General features: G+C 45.1%; 1 protein-coding gene across 1 annotated transcript; it reads left to right on the top strand.

Moving 5' to 3' along the window:
- The first annotated feature begins 779 nt into the window (after nucleotides 1-779).
- Nucleotides 780-15832, top strand: slc7a5 (solute carrier family 7 member 5). The gene is made up of 10 exons (XM_084016742.1): nucleotides 780-1508; nucleotides 3772-3897; nucleotides 10547-10652; nucleotides 11464-11508; nucleotides 11601-11724; nucleotides 12041-12144; nucleotides 12233-12329; nucleotides 13030-13179; nucleotides 14242-14419; nucleotides 14509-15832. The coding sequence occupies exons 1-10, from the start codon at nucleotides 953-955 to the stop codon at nucleotides 14562-14564; spliced, it is 1542 nt and encodes a 513-aa protein (XP_083872868.1). The 5' UTR covers nucleotides 780-952; the 3' UTR covers nucleotides 14565-15832.
- The last annotated feature ends 202 nt before the right edge of the window (nucleotides 15833-16034 follow it).

The following is a 16034-nucleotide window of genomic DNA, read 5'->3' as shown; positions in this document are numbered from 1 at the left end:
CTCTCTTTTTCTCTGCCTTTTGCCTCTTTTGCAGTTGTTTGGCATCTCTTTGTAGTTATTTGTGTGTCTTTGTAGTTGTTTTGTGTCTCTTTGTAGTTGTTTTGTGTGTCTTTGTAGTTGTTTGTGTCTCTTTGTGGTTGTTTTGTGTGTCTTTGTAGTTGTTTTGTGTGTCTTTGTGGTTGTTTTTGCTTCTTTGTGGTAATATTTATTCTCCTCTTTCATGATGTTAAAATGAAAATCATAAAAAAGGGGGACACGATGGAACTGGAGGTCAATGTTTTACTGATGGCAACTTAAAAACACATGTTGGATTATCATGATTGCAGGCTTTTAAACATTGTTTTAATACAGTGCTTTAAAGACAGTGGACCAGGTTTGAGTCCCATCCTTTGGGGAGTCTCAACGCCCGTCAGGTTTTCTTGGAGTCTCTCTGAGAGAAAATACCATAAAACCAGTCTGGCTAGTTTGGATGCCTGGCTGTTCAATAGGATATTGTATAATTATTGCTTCTGTGCTGTATTTCTGGAACTCCCTTGTTGTTTTATGCAGAGATGGTGTCGTATTTGAGTGGGGGGGGGGGGGCATTTGGACCCCATTTAATCCGTTTAAAACCCCTCAAAATCACTGTGTTGTGAACGAGGGGGGGGGGGGGGGGGGGGCGGTACCACCTTCCGCCTCTGGAGGGCGGAAAAGGTCCGGAATGATCATGTCGAGGAGGAGACGCCGAGGGTAGAGGTGGGGGCCGGCCTTGATGGAGGAGGGACATCGCGCCAACGTCCGTAGTTTGGAGAAAGCACGCTGCCCTGACTCACACCGACGAGACACGCCGTGGAGCCCGCGTGGTTGAGCCCGGACCCGGCATCCAAGAGACCAGACACACCGGACCACGTAGAGACCGGCAGCGGGGGGAGAAGGCTTTGTGTCCGAAAGAGAAGGAAAGAAAGAGGAAGCGATGTCGGGGCTGAAGAAGAGGAACTCCAACCAGTCGGGGGACAAGGATGAGGACCCGCAGGTCACGGAGAGGATGCTGGAGAAGGGAGCGCTGCCGCCGGGAAGCGAGCCCAACAACGCGGTGGAAGGCGGAGCAGCGGAGGGGGGCATCGTCCTGAAGAAGACCATCACCCTGTTGAACGGCGTGGCCATCATCGTGGGAACCATCATCGGCTCCGGCATCTTCGTGACGCCGACCGGCGTGGTGAAGGAGGCCGGCTCCGTGGGGCTGTCCCTGGTGGTGTGGTCGGTGTGCGGCGTGTTCTCCACCGTGGGCGCCCTCTGCTACGCGGAGCTGGGGACCACCATCACCAAGTCCGGCGGCGACTACGCCTACATCCTGGAGGTGTACGGCTCGCTGCCGGCGTTCCTCAAGCTGTGGATCGAGCTGCTCATCATCCGGCCGTCCTCGCAGTACATCGTCGCCTACGTGTTCGCCACCTACCTGCTGAAGCCGCTGTTCCCGGTGTGCCCGGTGCCGGAGGACGGGGCCAAGCTGGTGGCCTGCCTCTGCATCCGTGAGTACCCGAGCCGAGCCGAGCCGAACCGGGGGCCGAGGATGACGCAACGTCAGGGTGTAGAGGCGCGTAAATTTAAAGCACACGCGCGCGCACACTATAGAAAAGTGTCGAAAGATGCCGCGTTTATTACATCAGCTCCGGTGGTGATGCTGGGTGACGCTCGCGCATCACTACACGCCGGGACTTTGACGTCACCCGCGCGCGCGTTCTCCTCCGTTTTTTAATCTTTAAAACGTATTTAATTTAAATGTGTGCAACGTTGAGAACAGCATGCATATTATATGTAATTATAAAGACATTCATTTAAGGTGGACTAAATATCATTTGTGTTATAAACAGCAACGTATTAAAAATAAATTAATTTAAGGTGGATTCACCGGCTCGCATTCATTTTTTCTCTCTATAAAACTTTTTTTTAACTGATAAACTAAACGGCTAATTTAAACGTATTAAATCTAATTATAAAGAAATTAATTTGAAGTGGACTAAATATCGTTTATGTGTTCTAAACAGTAATTTATACATATTAAATCAAATTATGAAGAAATGTATTTAAGGTGGATTCTCACCTGCTGGCATTCATTTTTTCTCTATAAAACCTTTTTTATTTAAATGTCTGTAACGTTGAGAACTGAGAAACTAAACGGCAAATTTATACGTATTAAATTATAAAGAAATGTATTTAAGGTGGATTCTCACTCACATGCTGGCATTCTCATTTTTCACTCTATAAAACCTTTTTTTTATTTAAATGTCTGTAACGTTGAGAACCGAGAAACTAAACAGCAAATGTATACGTATTAAATTATAAAGAAATACATTTAAGGTGGATTCTCACTTCGGCACATCAGTTGAGTTTAATAGTCCAAATCTTCAAATTCAAACAAAGAAAATGTATATATTTAACATTTGAGGGAGTTTTTAAAAAACATTTTTTAAGTGCAAACAAATTCAGCATCCTTGTTGATTGTTTTTGTGTTATTGTCACCAGTTTTTCTTCCTGTATTGAGATCATTAATGATCATATTTGATCTTTCTTTTAATAATGTGTTTAAACGTGTGAAACAAGCATGACATTGAAGTGTGAATGTGACGAACAAACATGTCACACGTCTAACTGATCCCAGAGCAGCCGGTTAAAGCTGAACTGTAACGTTTAGGGAGTCTGTAAACGTTTTCTTAGAGGCGTCCGAGTTCTGTTGCTGAATTTCAACTTCGTAAAGCGTCTTAACGAGATTAGCTCAGGATTAAATGCTGCTTGTTAGCTCCAGTTTTTACATGTTTACCTCGCCCGCCACAAGTAGCCACCCCCCCCCCCCCCCCACACACACACACATCACACACACACCACACACATCAACACACATCACACACTGCACCCCCATTTGATTACACGTGACTGTGTGTGTGTGTGGGGGGGGGGGCAGCTAGTAACCCTAATCTTCAGATTGACTGGAGGCTAAATCCTGACTGAGGTCACATGACAAAGCTGTCCAGAGGCTGTGTGTGTGTGTGTGTGTGTGTGTGTTATGTGTGTGTGTGTGTGTGTGTGTGTGTGTGTGTGTGTGTGTGTGTGTGTGTGTGTGTGTGTGTGTGGTGTGTGTGTGTATGTGTGTGTTATGTGTGTGTGTGTGCATGGCTGTGTATTGCTGAGTTATTGTTCCATCTGACCTGATTTCTGTGGGAATCTGTGTGACGGAGATCAACGTGTTTCTGTCCCGTTCGCTCTCTCTTACACACACGCACACACACACGCACACACACACACACACACACACACACACACACACACACACGATCACGTAAAAACTACGATATCAGGTTTTATCCCAATAAGTCGACCGTGTTGAAGTTCCATCATCGGGATTTCCGTGAATATCTTCGGGAGCAGCTTTAAAAAGTAGAAAACATGCTTATTTATTTGTTTATGATTTGATCATCTTATTTAAGATGATTGTATTTTCTTCACTAGATGTGATTCCAGTGTGCTTCAGGAGGCCGGCATCCCTCCACTGTACTCCCTCTCCTCTTTGTCTCGCTCTGTTAACAGAGCCTCATTGTGCTTCCTGCCGAGGCCCCGGCCTGATTTAGGAGCTTTGAAGGGACCTGCTGCTTTTTAAATAAAAAGTTCATCGCGTTTAATGGCGTCCAGTGTTACCGTCTGTGTGAATACTTCTTCTTCCAGAGCCAACATTTACTTCAGTTCATCAGAAACGACCTGCAGGAAAGTGACCTCCATGTTCCCTCTCTGCCTCTCTAGTCGTGCTGACCTTCGTGAACTGCTACAGCGTGAAGGCCGCCACCATGGTCCAGGACTTCTTTGCCGCCGCCAAGCTCCTGGCTCTCGGGATGATCATCATCATCGGCTTCGTCAAGATCGGCCAAGGTACGTCGCACGGGCGCCTTCACGGGTTTCACGGGGTTAAAACTCACGAACGTCTTTATAATCACGTTCATTTAGTGCTTTAGTGACATTGTTTTGTGTCTCTTTGTAGTTGTTTTGTGTCTCTAGATAGTTGTTTAAGTGTCCTTGTAGTCCTTTCATGTTTCTTTGAGGTCATTTTGAAAATCTTCCTGATTGGTAGGCGTGACTTAGAGTGGTGTTTTGTAGGATAAAGGCGGGTCTGTACCCGGCAGGCCTATTCAGTAATACTCATACATGAGTTTACTTGTGTAGTTTTAGGGTGAAACCAACCTTTCTGGAGAACGACTGTGTGAGTTAACATTAACACCTTGGAGGGTTAATGCTCTCTTCAAAGCGCCGGCTCGTTGGTTCATGTAGATGCTAGTAAAATGACAGTTGACTTAAAATACACAAGACACACACTCAGCAGGTGTGGTACTTCACGCTGGGATGCATGCCGCAGGCGGCAGGTCATGTGACTCCAGACAGGAAGTGGTAATTTGTCTTACTGTTCCCTCTGAGTCTCACCTCCTCCTCCTCCTCCTCCTCCTCCTCGTAGACAACTCACTCTGACAGGAACACAATTTATTCCTATATTTCCTATAATTCTCTCACCTGCAACGATAATCTAATTTACATGATAATCCTTAAAGGTATTGCAATCATTATACCAATAATCATCGAAATATGCTTAAACCTCACCTCAAATATATTTTGGATTAAATTCCTTTTTAGTTTTTGTCCACCTGGATTTAAAAAATCTCTTGTTTTTGCTGCTGATTGAAGCAAATCTAGCAGCTACTTTCATATTTCACCATAATGTGGCTGATTTTCTAGCCCCCCTTTCTGGCCAAAGTAATCCCAACCCGAGACCCGGATTGTCTCTGTTGGACGCGAGCTGATGTGGAAGTGGACTAGCTGGCGTTCGGCTCCCTGGAGTCGGGCCGAGTCCTCATTAAGGCCGCAAGATGTTGTGAAGTGCAGCCAAAGGCGGAGAGACGGCACAGAAACCCGGACAATGGCCGTTCATCAGAACACAGCCTCTTTCATCCGACTCTTTATGAGCTGCAAGACGTCTCGAGTCACGCAAAACACTCCAGATGAGGCGGGGGGGCAGTCATCAGACCAGCAACAGTCTTCTTAAGAAGATTTATTATTCTGGGGAACTCAGGCAGGAAGTGAGCTCAGGAAATCCAGACAACAGAAGGGTCCATCGGGTCCATGTCGCAGGAAGAGACTATGATTTCTAGGCCGAACGCCTGCAAGTACCTGGATATGTTTAGTGGTTTCACTAAAAAAAGGATGCACATTAAACAGAAGATGTCTTATCTGGGATGCAAAAGTAACGTGATTCCATTTTTAAATAGTTTTAGGCACATTTTGATGATTAGCATAATAATATTGTGAATGGTAATTACTTTGGGCGGGGTAAATCTGTTAATCTAACAAAGTAAATAGTATTATAGCTTTGGCCGACTGTGTGAGACATCGCTGAGTTTAAACGGGGTTCACCGAGACTGTGGGCTGATTGTTGCCACTTTGAGCGCTGCCGACCTCTGACCTCTCACCCCTGCGTGCTGACACCTGACATTCACCTCTGCCAACTTGTAAGGTGCAGCTTTGAAAATCGTCGGTTTCCTTGACAGTCTCACGTTCACTCGAACCGCAGCATCAAACCTACATTTTAAAGGTTTAAAGCATCAAAGACAAACAATCCACAATATTGTCTAAAGATAGAAACCAAACGGAGTTGGAAGTGTGAAATGCAGTTTAGAAGTAGACTGGGTCCTAAAACCTGCATTCTCTCTGCTGGCCACCAGGGGGCGACTCCTCTCTGGTTGTATAGAAGTCTATGAGAAAATGGTCCTTCTTCTCTCTGCTGGCCACCAGGGGGCGACTCCTCTCTGGTTGTATAGAAGTCTATGAGAAAATGGTCCTACTTCTCTCTGCTGGCCACCAGGGGGCGACTCCTCTCTGGTTGTATAGAAGTCTGTGAGAAAATGGTCCTACTTCTCTCTGCTGGCCACCAGGGGGCGACTCCTCTCTGGTTGTATAGAAGTCTATGAGAAAATGGTCCTACTTCTCTCTGCTGGCCACCAGGGGGCGACTCCTCTCTGGTTGTATAGAAGTCTATGAGAAAATGGTCCTACTTCTCTCTGCTGGCCACCAGGGGGCGACTCCTCTCTGCTTGTATAGAAGTCTATGAGAAAATGGTCCTACTTCTCTCTGCTGGCCACCAGGGGGCGACTCCTCTCTGGTTGTATAGAAGTCTATGAGAAAATGGTCCTACTTCTCTCTGCTGGCCACCAGGGGGCGACTCCTCTCTGGTTGTATAGAAGTCTATGAGAAAATGGTCTTACTTCTCTTTTGATGTATTATCTCAGTAAACATTGCAAACATGAGTTTATGATCTCACTTTTCCAGCTGTCTCTGTTTTACTGCGCGTTTCTTCGGCTTTCTGTTTGCATTTACTTCCTGGCAGCGTGAGAAGTCCTTAAAGCCTTAAATTCCTGAAACCTGCTGATGTGTGTTGAACGTTTATGACTGGAAGCCTAATGGTTACCTTGCTCATGGCAGTGTGTTAAATGTAAACCAAAAAAACTGTCTTAACAGACTTTCTGGATCTGGAGCAGACCAGGATCTTGCATTTGGTGTTGGTAGTCCATGATGGCAGGCATTCCACGTTTAGATGGTTCTATCTCCAACATGTAGACCAGGTGGAGCCACAATACGGTGCCTCCATCACTGCATCATCAGGCCAGGTAGCAGTAGGCGCTTTAATACTACTAGCAGATAACGTCAAGCAGGACCACGGCCACCGGATCAGGTTCTACCACAATCCAGGAAAACCTGCGAGACTAGCACACATTCTGAGAGAGAGAGAGAGAGAGAGGCTCAGTGTTTATTAGTCCCCTGAAGGTCTCGGCCGATAGCAGCATAACTAAGAGCCGGCTCAAGGCAAACCTGAGCCAGCCCTAAGTGCAAAGAGGAATGTTTTAAGCATCCAGAACCAAACCCGGAAGATGGTTCCACAGAAGAGGAGCCTGGTGGCTGAAAGCTCTGGAACCCGGTCTACTTTTCGAGACTCAAGTAAGCCTTGGACATAAGAGTTTCATGAGCTCTTTAGGATACGATGGTGCCTGACCACCAAGAGTTTGGAGGTTTTCTGCATTTTACAGGGAGGGAGGATGGATGGATGTTAATCATTTGATCTTCTGGGACAATTTGATTATTTTGGGGGGATTTTGTTAAATTCTCAGAAACGGATCCAGTTTCCGTCCTGAAAATCCGAACAAAGATCCCGAATGTTGCCTTTCATTCTTTCAGCCATCTTAATCCATATAAACTGAATGCAAACGCTGCCAGACTTAATAACTGTTTTGGTGTTCGGCTGCAGCTCGGAGACTAATTCTGCTCATTTGTAGTTGTAGTCCTTTACCCAAGTCGGATCATATTGAACCTCACGGATGAATTCCTGAAGCTTAAATCCAGTCCTCAACAACGGTTTTCCTGAGATTTAGATAAAGGCGCAGCGAGTGTCTGTGTTTACGTCTACAGATCCACCAACGGCTGCTGTTTGTCTTATGATGCAATGATGCAATGATGCAATGCAGAATGTTCAATTCCTGAAATAAATGAATCATTCGTCATTTGCTCATTTATTGAACTAGATTTTGGCTTTCGGAATAAAAAGCACATGAATCGCCATGAGTGACTTGAAAACGCTGACGAGCTGGAATCATGTCGAGAAGTGAAACAGAGTATGGTGCAATAACACCAACAGACTCACACAATGGTGCCATTTTTAATTGCATTTATTATTTTTTCATGCGGAGACTTTACATTTTAAAAATCTGAAAGTATTTAGATTATTTGGTCACAAAAAAACGGTGCAAATTTGCATCTTTGCATTATCTTTGTATGCAATAGCGCTGCAGGAAAAGTCTGCCTCACGTTTGGCCTGAACGCACCTTAATAGACATTCAATACCAGCATCACCGAAGAAACCCTCGTATTAATTATGTAAAACTGATCATTTAGTCTCCACCCGGTTGTCGTGGTGTGAGTTTGGCGGCGGTAAACCAAAGTGACACTCGTGGAGCTCTGTGGCTCATAAAGTCAGAGTGTGCTGGAGTCTCAGATTAGAGGACAGCATAATCTGATTAGCTGCAGTAAACCTCCGCTCTCTCAATCTGACGCCTGTCCACAATGTTTAGAAGTGAAACACACTGATCTCTGTTGACCGTCGGCCTCAGTCCTTCTGAAGGAAAGGCCTTCCACAGGGAGGGTTATTCGTCTTATTTCCTCTGAACTGAATTCACCTCAGTGTACGACTAAAGCTAATCCATGTAATGCTTTAGCCGTTACCCGATCCACAGTCTGTTTGAACCGAATGCGAGCTCAGCTACTGCCAAGTCTGCGTAGCCCGAAGGCTCAGACACAACAAACGGCGTGGCATCAAATAAGTAGCGGCCCGTGTCTCGGCCAAAAAAAAAGTTGTACTCCAGCAAAACTGCAAAGACTGCAGCTAACGGAAACCTAGCACAGATGAGCTCCTGCGTGGAAGGAAATTACTCTTCATACCAGCAGGTGGCAGTAGTCCGTATTAAGTCATTTGAAAAGGGTAACTGAAAGACCTTGGACTGCAGATAAACCAGGCGGCAACCTGCGGTTCTGAAAAGAAACATTGTAAACATGAGTTTATGGTCTCAATCTCTAGTTTCAAGTCTTCTTCAATCCAGCATGATGTTCATTTAGTACATTATGGTCCATTTAGAGTCCACCAGACCAGAAAGCATGGGATGCTTTAGGGGGCGGGGCTTACCTGCTGATTGACAGGTCGCTACCAATGCTAGTTAGCTACTAAAATGTTTCTCTAATCCAAGACGCTACTTAAGTTCTAACTTAGTCAGGAGTTTGGGCATTTCACTTCTTGTAGGGTTGTTAATACTGTGAGAGTCATGTGACCTCCTGGACCCACCGAGCCCTCGAGGGAAACTTGAGGGTAGCTCTTTACTGGGTGGGTGGGGGCGGCCCTTCCCCATTGGAAATGCCTGGACGGGCAGCGACCACGAGGCGTCCTGATCAGATGCCTGAGCCGCCTCAACTGGCTCCATATCTTGACCAAACAAGACCTGGTTTCACCTCACAAGGGAGCAACTCTGGCCATCTTTCCATCGGTCTTTGCTGGTACTCTTGCACCGTTTGTTTGTTCTGCATGGCTTATACATATTTGATTCCTCGTCTCACTTACAATGCTGGTATCATGTGACTGAGTGTTTTCCGGGCCAGTGTTGTGGAATGTGATACGGTAGCAATGGGAAGCAGCGTGACAGTCAAGTTTGCACACGCAGGATTTGTTAGTGTTTGTCTTTGCTAATACGACGAGTCCTCGTCTCGTCAGAGCGTAAAGGCCGGGGAAGAACAGAGTTGAAGGACAACGAGTAGGGAACACGAGTCGACAACATAACAAGCTGTAGAGATTAGGAATAAATCATGCCTTCCACTCAGCCCTGAGGCTCGCAGATAACTTGGCTTCTAAGTGCATCTGTCACATGGATGAACTCCTGGTATGTAAAGTATCTCACCTCCCTTCCAGACGAGTCAGACCTAATGTTACTGTACCTCCAAGAATAAGTCATCAAAATCAGTTCTCTCTACTTGTGTTTTATTTGGGGTCAAGTTCAGGTCAACAATAGATTTACTTCCTCATATATTAATATCAGCTATTAGTAAGTGTATTTTAATAATTAATAAATTAAAAGTTGTTTGCTGTCCATGACATCAGACTTTCTTATAAATCTCCATCTTTGTGTCGTGATTTCGGCAATATTTTTAATTATTGAAATTTAATCACAGCAAAATAGTTTATTTTGGGTTCAGACTGCTGTAATAAACCAGCCGATGTGTGGCTTGCTTTTCACAGTTTAAAAACAACAATATAAGGAAGCTCAGCCGTAGACATGAACTTAGAAATGGTACAGACCAGGACCCAAAGACCCCCCAGAACAGCCCCAACACCGCTTTCAGGCTTGTACGTGGACCAGGTGTGGCGAAGGAATCTTCGGCAGGTTTGACGGCCGGGGCAGTTAGTGAGACGGCCAGTGAAGTATTTGTGCGATTCCCACACCACACTCTGGCTTAAGGCTAACCCTCCCATTACCAACACTGCCCCGGGTTGTTGGTTTAGCAACCGTCAGCGCGTCTGAGAATGTGTGCTGGTGTTGTGGGGAGCAGCTCCGTCAGGAATGTGGCACAGATCCCCCTCGAACCGGCAGCAATCTGGAGATCAGAGGAGACCAAAATGTCATTAACCCACACTACAGCTCATATACTGAAGTAAAATAGCAATACTACCCCCCCCCCCCCCTCCCTCCCCCAAACCCCTCAACTACTCCTCTTGCTCTGCCCTTGAGCAAGGCAATAAACCATTTCTGTCTGTGTTTATCCGTTGCACAGTCCACAGTCTGGTTCGCTTATTGACCGTCTCAGCCCGTCTTAACTCCATTACATTCTGCAGTCTTTCCCTGATCCACATACCGAGACGGACTAGAGCGACTTTAATGCAGACAGATTGTTTTTTGTTTGTTTTTTTGTCTTAATACGATTCTTTCTCCCCGTTCTCCTTCAGGTGACATCGACCGTCTTCTTCCAGAAAATTCCTTCAAGGGGTCCAAATATGAGTTCGGCAGCATCGGCCTGGCGCTCTACAGTGGCCTGTTCGCTTACGGCGGCTGGTGAGTTGACACATCAAACCAAGAACGTGCGTTAACCGCTTCCTAATTAAGGATCGGACCCATTAAAATGTTAGTGACCTCTAGTGGTGGAGGGGTGGAACGAATCAATCAATGAATCTAAAATTGTGAATTTACATCCCAACTATAAACTTTTTAAGGCAACAAAAACAGGAAACACTGAATCTCTCTGAGCTCACCTGCCTGATACACTATAGAAAAACTGACCTGGTGCCGTCTGCTGGTCATTACAACAAATCAAATCAACACAGCATCATGTCGGAACAGATGGTGACATTTTGAACATGTGTTTATGTTCACAAGCCGCCGCCGGAGGACTTAACGAGCTCAACGTGGATCCGAACAAGATAGAAAGTTGTTGCTCCCACGACGGCACCGTTGTATGAATCGACATGTTGCTTGCGATTGAAGAGTCGTATAAATGTGCAAAAGTTCACTTTTCATGTTTTTTTTGGTGCGCTAAAGGTAATCGTATTTCCGACACTCATTTGATACTTCACACTACCGTCAATGTGTTACACGTCACGGCCTCTCTCGTTCTGCGAAGCCGGGATGCGTCTGTAGAAGGAGACCAAAGTTCTTTATAATCATCGATATAGAAAATCATACTTGGGATTTTTAAATTCCCTGGTGTTGGTTTATGGTAAGCTTATCAATCTCACCTTCTTTCTAAAAACAAATCCCCAAAACACATATTTCTTTGTCTTTTTCGTTTTTAGAATGCATAGATGAACACCGAGCTGTTTGATTCGGACGGCGTTCGTACTCTGATTGTTGCCTCTTTTCCTTCCAGGAACTATTTGAATCTCGTCACCGAGGAGATGATCGAGCCTTTCAAGTGAGTGTCAACGAGCGACTTGTGTTGCGTTTATGATGTCATTATGATGTCGGGAGTTTAGTTGTGACTAAGGTTGCCTCCGTCTCCCCCAGAAACCTTCCACGAGCCATCATCATCTCCCTGCCCATCGTCACGGTGGTGTACGTCCTGACCAACCTGGCCTACTTCACCACGCTCTCCCCCGAGCAGATGCTCAGCTCCGAGGCCGTGGCCGTGGTGAGTGCACTGCTACAGCACTGCTTAAGCACTGCTACAGCACTGCTTTCTCTGTATGAAAGCTGCCTGATACACTCAATACATTTCTGTTTTTACTAACTTTAAAGACCCAAATATCACATATGCTGTACTTGTATACATACTGTATATAATATATAGAGAAATTCAACTCTATTGAACGTCAACAACCCACGTGATCCTGCTGACCAATAGCGAGCCGGCGTTCTGAGGGAACAGAGAGGCGGAGCGTCTAATGTTTTTTAGCCTTGAGCTACTTTGCAACCTAACTTAATGATGACTGGTGTTTGTCCTGCAGGACTTCGGTAACGTCCACCTGGGTCCGATGTCCTGGATCATCCCGGTCTTCGTGGGTCTGTCGTGCTTCGGATCCGTGAACGGCTCTCTGTTCACATCGTCCAGGTAAAACATCGAAATACCAAAAAACAACAACACATGGCTAGGAATCCCGCATGTGTTGGTATTGGGCATCCTTCCCTTTCGCCCTCAGGTTGTTCTTCGTGGGTTCCCGGGAAGGTCACCTGCCCAGTCTGCTGTCCATGATCCACCCAACCCTGCTGACCCCGCTGCCCTCGCTCATCTTCACTGTATGTACTCTTTGATTTCCTCTTTCTCTCCATGTTAAGACGACACTCAATTTTGAAATGATCCGATATAACGACACAACCGCAGCTCGTTAATCCGTCGTTTTTGACGTTGTTTTTTTTTTTTACTCACACATGACATGACCGTTTCCACGGAGACCAGGTTTTCCATGTTAAAAGGGAAGGAAGGAACCCAGGTTTCAAAAGTTTTCACTCGCAGCCCCCGAAAATGGCGTTGTCATGGAAACGAAGGCCAGAACGTAAAAATATCTTTTTAGGTGTCACGGTGAAATCGATGTTTCTCAAATGGGGGTACTAGAACCCCATGTGGTACTTTAGAGTACTGCAGCGGGGAGTTAAGATATCTTTTTATAATAATAAAAAAAAACATTAATCGTCCTAAAATAATTTTATTAGTAATAGTTCAATAAACCACATTTTTTTTATTCCATATTCCTATTGTTATGGAAATCATTAGCTGCTTTTAATTCGTGCAAAAATGCGGAAACGTTCATGATTATGTTTAATTCAAAGTGAGTTTGTTTCTTCTTCTGTAATCATTAGTTTTTTTCTGATATATATATATATATATATATATATATATATATATATATACTTGTTCCTCGTCATATCGGTGTGTTTTTGTAAAAGCAACAGCAGAAACAAACCGACCATCCTCCCGTCTCCCTCTCCTCCTCTCCAGTGCATGATGACGCTGCTCTACGCCTTCTCCAACGACATCTTCTCCGTCATCAACTTCTTCAGCTTCTTCAACTGGCTCTGCATCGCCATGGCGATCGTTGGGATGATGTGGCTCCGTTACAAGAAGCCGGAGATGGAGCGGCCCATCAAGGTGAGCCCAAGTGTGTGTGTGTGTGTGTGTGTGTGTGTGTGTGTGTGTGTGTGTGTGTGTGTGTGTGTGTGTGTGTGTGTGTGTGTGTGTGTGTGTGTGTGTGTGTGTGTGTGTGTGTGTGTGTGTGTGTGTGTGTGTGTGTGTGTGTGTGTAAATGTGTGTGTGTGTAAATGTGTGTGTAAATGTGTGTATAAGAAGGAGGATGTGGCACTTTGCCTCCTAACGAGTTCCTGCAGGACTAAAAACACAGAACGGCATTGTTGCACTTTGTAAGTGTGTGTATGCAAGTGTGTAATGCTGTAAGTGTGTGTGTGTGTGTGAGAGAGAGAGAGAGAGAGAGAGAGACAATGCCACCACTGTCTCTCTGCTGACCTTCATCCCTCTCTCTTTCACTCCCCACTCTATTTCTTCCTCCTCTCTTTGTCTCGTCACATTCCTGCTGTTCAGCAGATCTGAAGCTGAGAACCAATCAGATTCATGAACTCCTCTCTATAAAAGACACATGGGCGACACTGTAGACATAAAAAAAAATATATAAATTAATTTAAAAAAAGTAAAATATATATGTGTATCACAACCCATCAACAAAATAGCTTAAAATATATTTTTTATTACATTAAATCATCTGTATTTATTATAGACTGGTCCATCAGCCGCCATGTTTTAATTATGCATCAGCAAATATTAATAATACTCGTTTTAATGGTGGATGTAATAATATATATTGTATTTTAATTTGTTATATTTTGAGTTCCCCCAGTCAGCAGTGATTCCACGTGTTTGTAAGCTTTTATTGTGAAAGGTAGTCGGGTTGTTTAGATTTTTGTTTTTTTCTGTGATGCAATAAAAAAATATCAGTTTCTTAACTAAATGTTAAAGTGATTCCAGAAATGGAAGAGATTTTTTAAGAGATTTAAACGCTTTTTGACGGTTGTCGGGATGACATCATGATTCGCTTTTATTTTTGACCAATGAGATTTGAGTATTAGTCGTTTTCTCTGTACATTCGGACCTCGCTTTCCCTTTTAAGACTCTCTCTCCTCGCTCCTCTCTCGCCCGCAGGTGAACATCCTGCTGCCGGCCAGCTTCGTGCTCGCCTGCCTCTTCCTCATCATCGTGTCCTTCTGGAAGACGCCCGTGGAGTGCGCCATCGGCTTCGGCATCATCGCCACGGGGATCCCCGTCTACCTGTTCGGCGTCTGGTGGAAGACCAAACCCAAGTGGCTGCTGCAGGGGATCTGTGAGTACGACGGCACACGTTCACTCCGACTCCCCGGAAAGATGATTTCATGTGGCCTAATCGTGTGTGTGTGTGTGTGTGTGTTGCAGTCTCGACCACGGCCTTGTGTCAGAAGGTGATGGAGGTGGTTCCTCAGGCGACCTAGAACACTGAGCAGCAGCAGTCAGCCTCTGGGCTCTGACATCACCGCCGATGACCTCCGTTGACCCCTTAGACCCCCACCCCATCTCTCTCACACACACACCCCGTCTGCAGGGTGCTGATAAGGACCCGATGAAGACCCCGAGGCGTCTTCAACCAATCTTTCCGTTTGTTTCTTTACGTTGCTGACTTTAGAGTTTGGACTCTTATCTTTTTTTTTTTTTTTTAGTCACTAACTTTCTTCTTGTAGGTCGAAGTGCGTTTGGTTATTGTTTTTTTAAAAAACAATGCATTTCAATTAAGTGTTTTTACTTTTGTGAATAAGTCCATGGATTTGTATTCGCGAGTTGTGCCTTACTTTACGAATGAAGGAGGAACTGTTGTCGTGGAAACGGAGCGCTCAAGTCTTTTTTTTCTTTTAAGTCCTGCAATTTTTTAAAAATCTCCCGTTCGGTTTAATAAACAGGATTAGTTCTGTCACGTATTTTTTTTACGTTACAATCCGTTAGAACTTTTAGTTCAAAGTTTTGTCATTTTCGTTGTTTTTTTTTAACGTGGATGACACGCTAACTACATCCCTTGGAGAGATATACGTTTATAATATTGTTAGTTTACGTGGACCGGCCGCCGTGGGTCGGTCGGCGTGCTGCTGTGCGGGCGGCCGATGACGCCTCCTCCTCGGGAGTTCGATTCCTCCGTCGGTTTGAGGGAATCGGTGTTGTGACACTGAAAAGTCAAAGCATGTGGTGTGTTTTCCTGCTGTAAAAATGTGACTGTGCACAGGGTTAGTGTGTGTGTGTGTGTGTGTGTGTGTGTGTGTGTGTGTGTGTGTGTGTGTGTGTGTGTGTGTGTGTGTGTGTGTGTGTGTGTGTGTGTGTGTGTGTGTGTGTGTGTGTGTGTGTGTGTGCGCAAGTTATCGTGGACTCGGATGAAGCTGAACCTTACGACACTTAAACGCTCATGATCTGTCACATTTATATGTGTGTGTGGAGAGGGTCAAAGGTCAAAGTCGTACAACCATTCTCGCTTATGGAGCGAGATGCTAGACAGGAAATGGGGGGGGGGGGGGGGGATAGTTCTTACTTTCCCACACGCAGACAGTTAGTGCTGTATTATTAACGTCGAGGCTCCTCCTGGCAACGCACCGCTGTTGCCATAGCGACGGATGCAGGAGGGGTTTAATGTCTGTATTTTTTTTTTTTAGTAGTAGAAGCGTTTTAACACTCCAGGCTTTCGCACACTGAGAGGGGGGGGGGGGGGGGGGGGTACTAACCCGAATAGGACTGTAGAAAGTTTATTTATTTATTTTAGGTTGTTGTTTATTGTTGATTATTAGTCCCTCTAATTTGTTTACAGGGCATTTTGTGCTTTACAAATAAATTTGAGTTGGGTTTTTTTCCACTTTTGTGTTCTGTTGTGTCTCATTTGTTCTCTTTTTTATTTTGTCATTTTTACTTATTTTGTCTTTAAAACA

The sequence above is a fragment of the Eutrigla gurnardus genome (genome assembly GCF_963514095.1).
Source record: "Eutrigla gurnardus genome assembly, chromosome: 9".
NCBI classification, from domain to species: Eukaryota; Metazoa; Chordata; class Actinopteri; order Perciformes; family Triglidae; genus Eutrigla; species Eutrigla gurnardus.
The sequence above is the reverse complement of the archived record's forward strand: the minus strand, read 5'-3'. Positions and strand labels throughout refer to the sequence as shown.

Excerpts from the sequence above, each read along its gene's own strand:
- slc7a5 (XM_084016742.1), top strand. The coding sequence starts at position 953 with ATGTCGGGGCTGAAGAAGAGGAACTCCAACCAGTCGGGGGACAAGGAT. Across the intron at positions 11,509-11,600 it reads GAGATGATCGAGCCTTTCAA|AAACCTTCCACGAGCCATCA; the intron begins GTGAGTGTCAAC and ends CGTCTCCCCCAG. Across the intron at positions 13,180-14,241 it reads AGATGGAGCGGCCCATCAAG|GTGAACATCCTGCTGCCGGC; the intron begins GTGAGCCCAAGT and ends TCTCGCCCGCAG.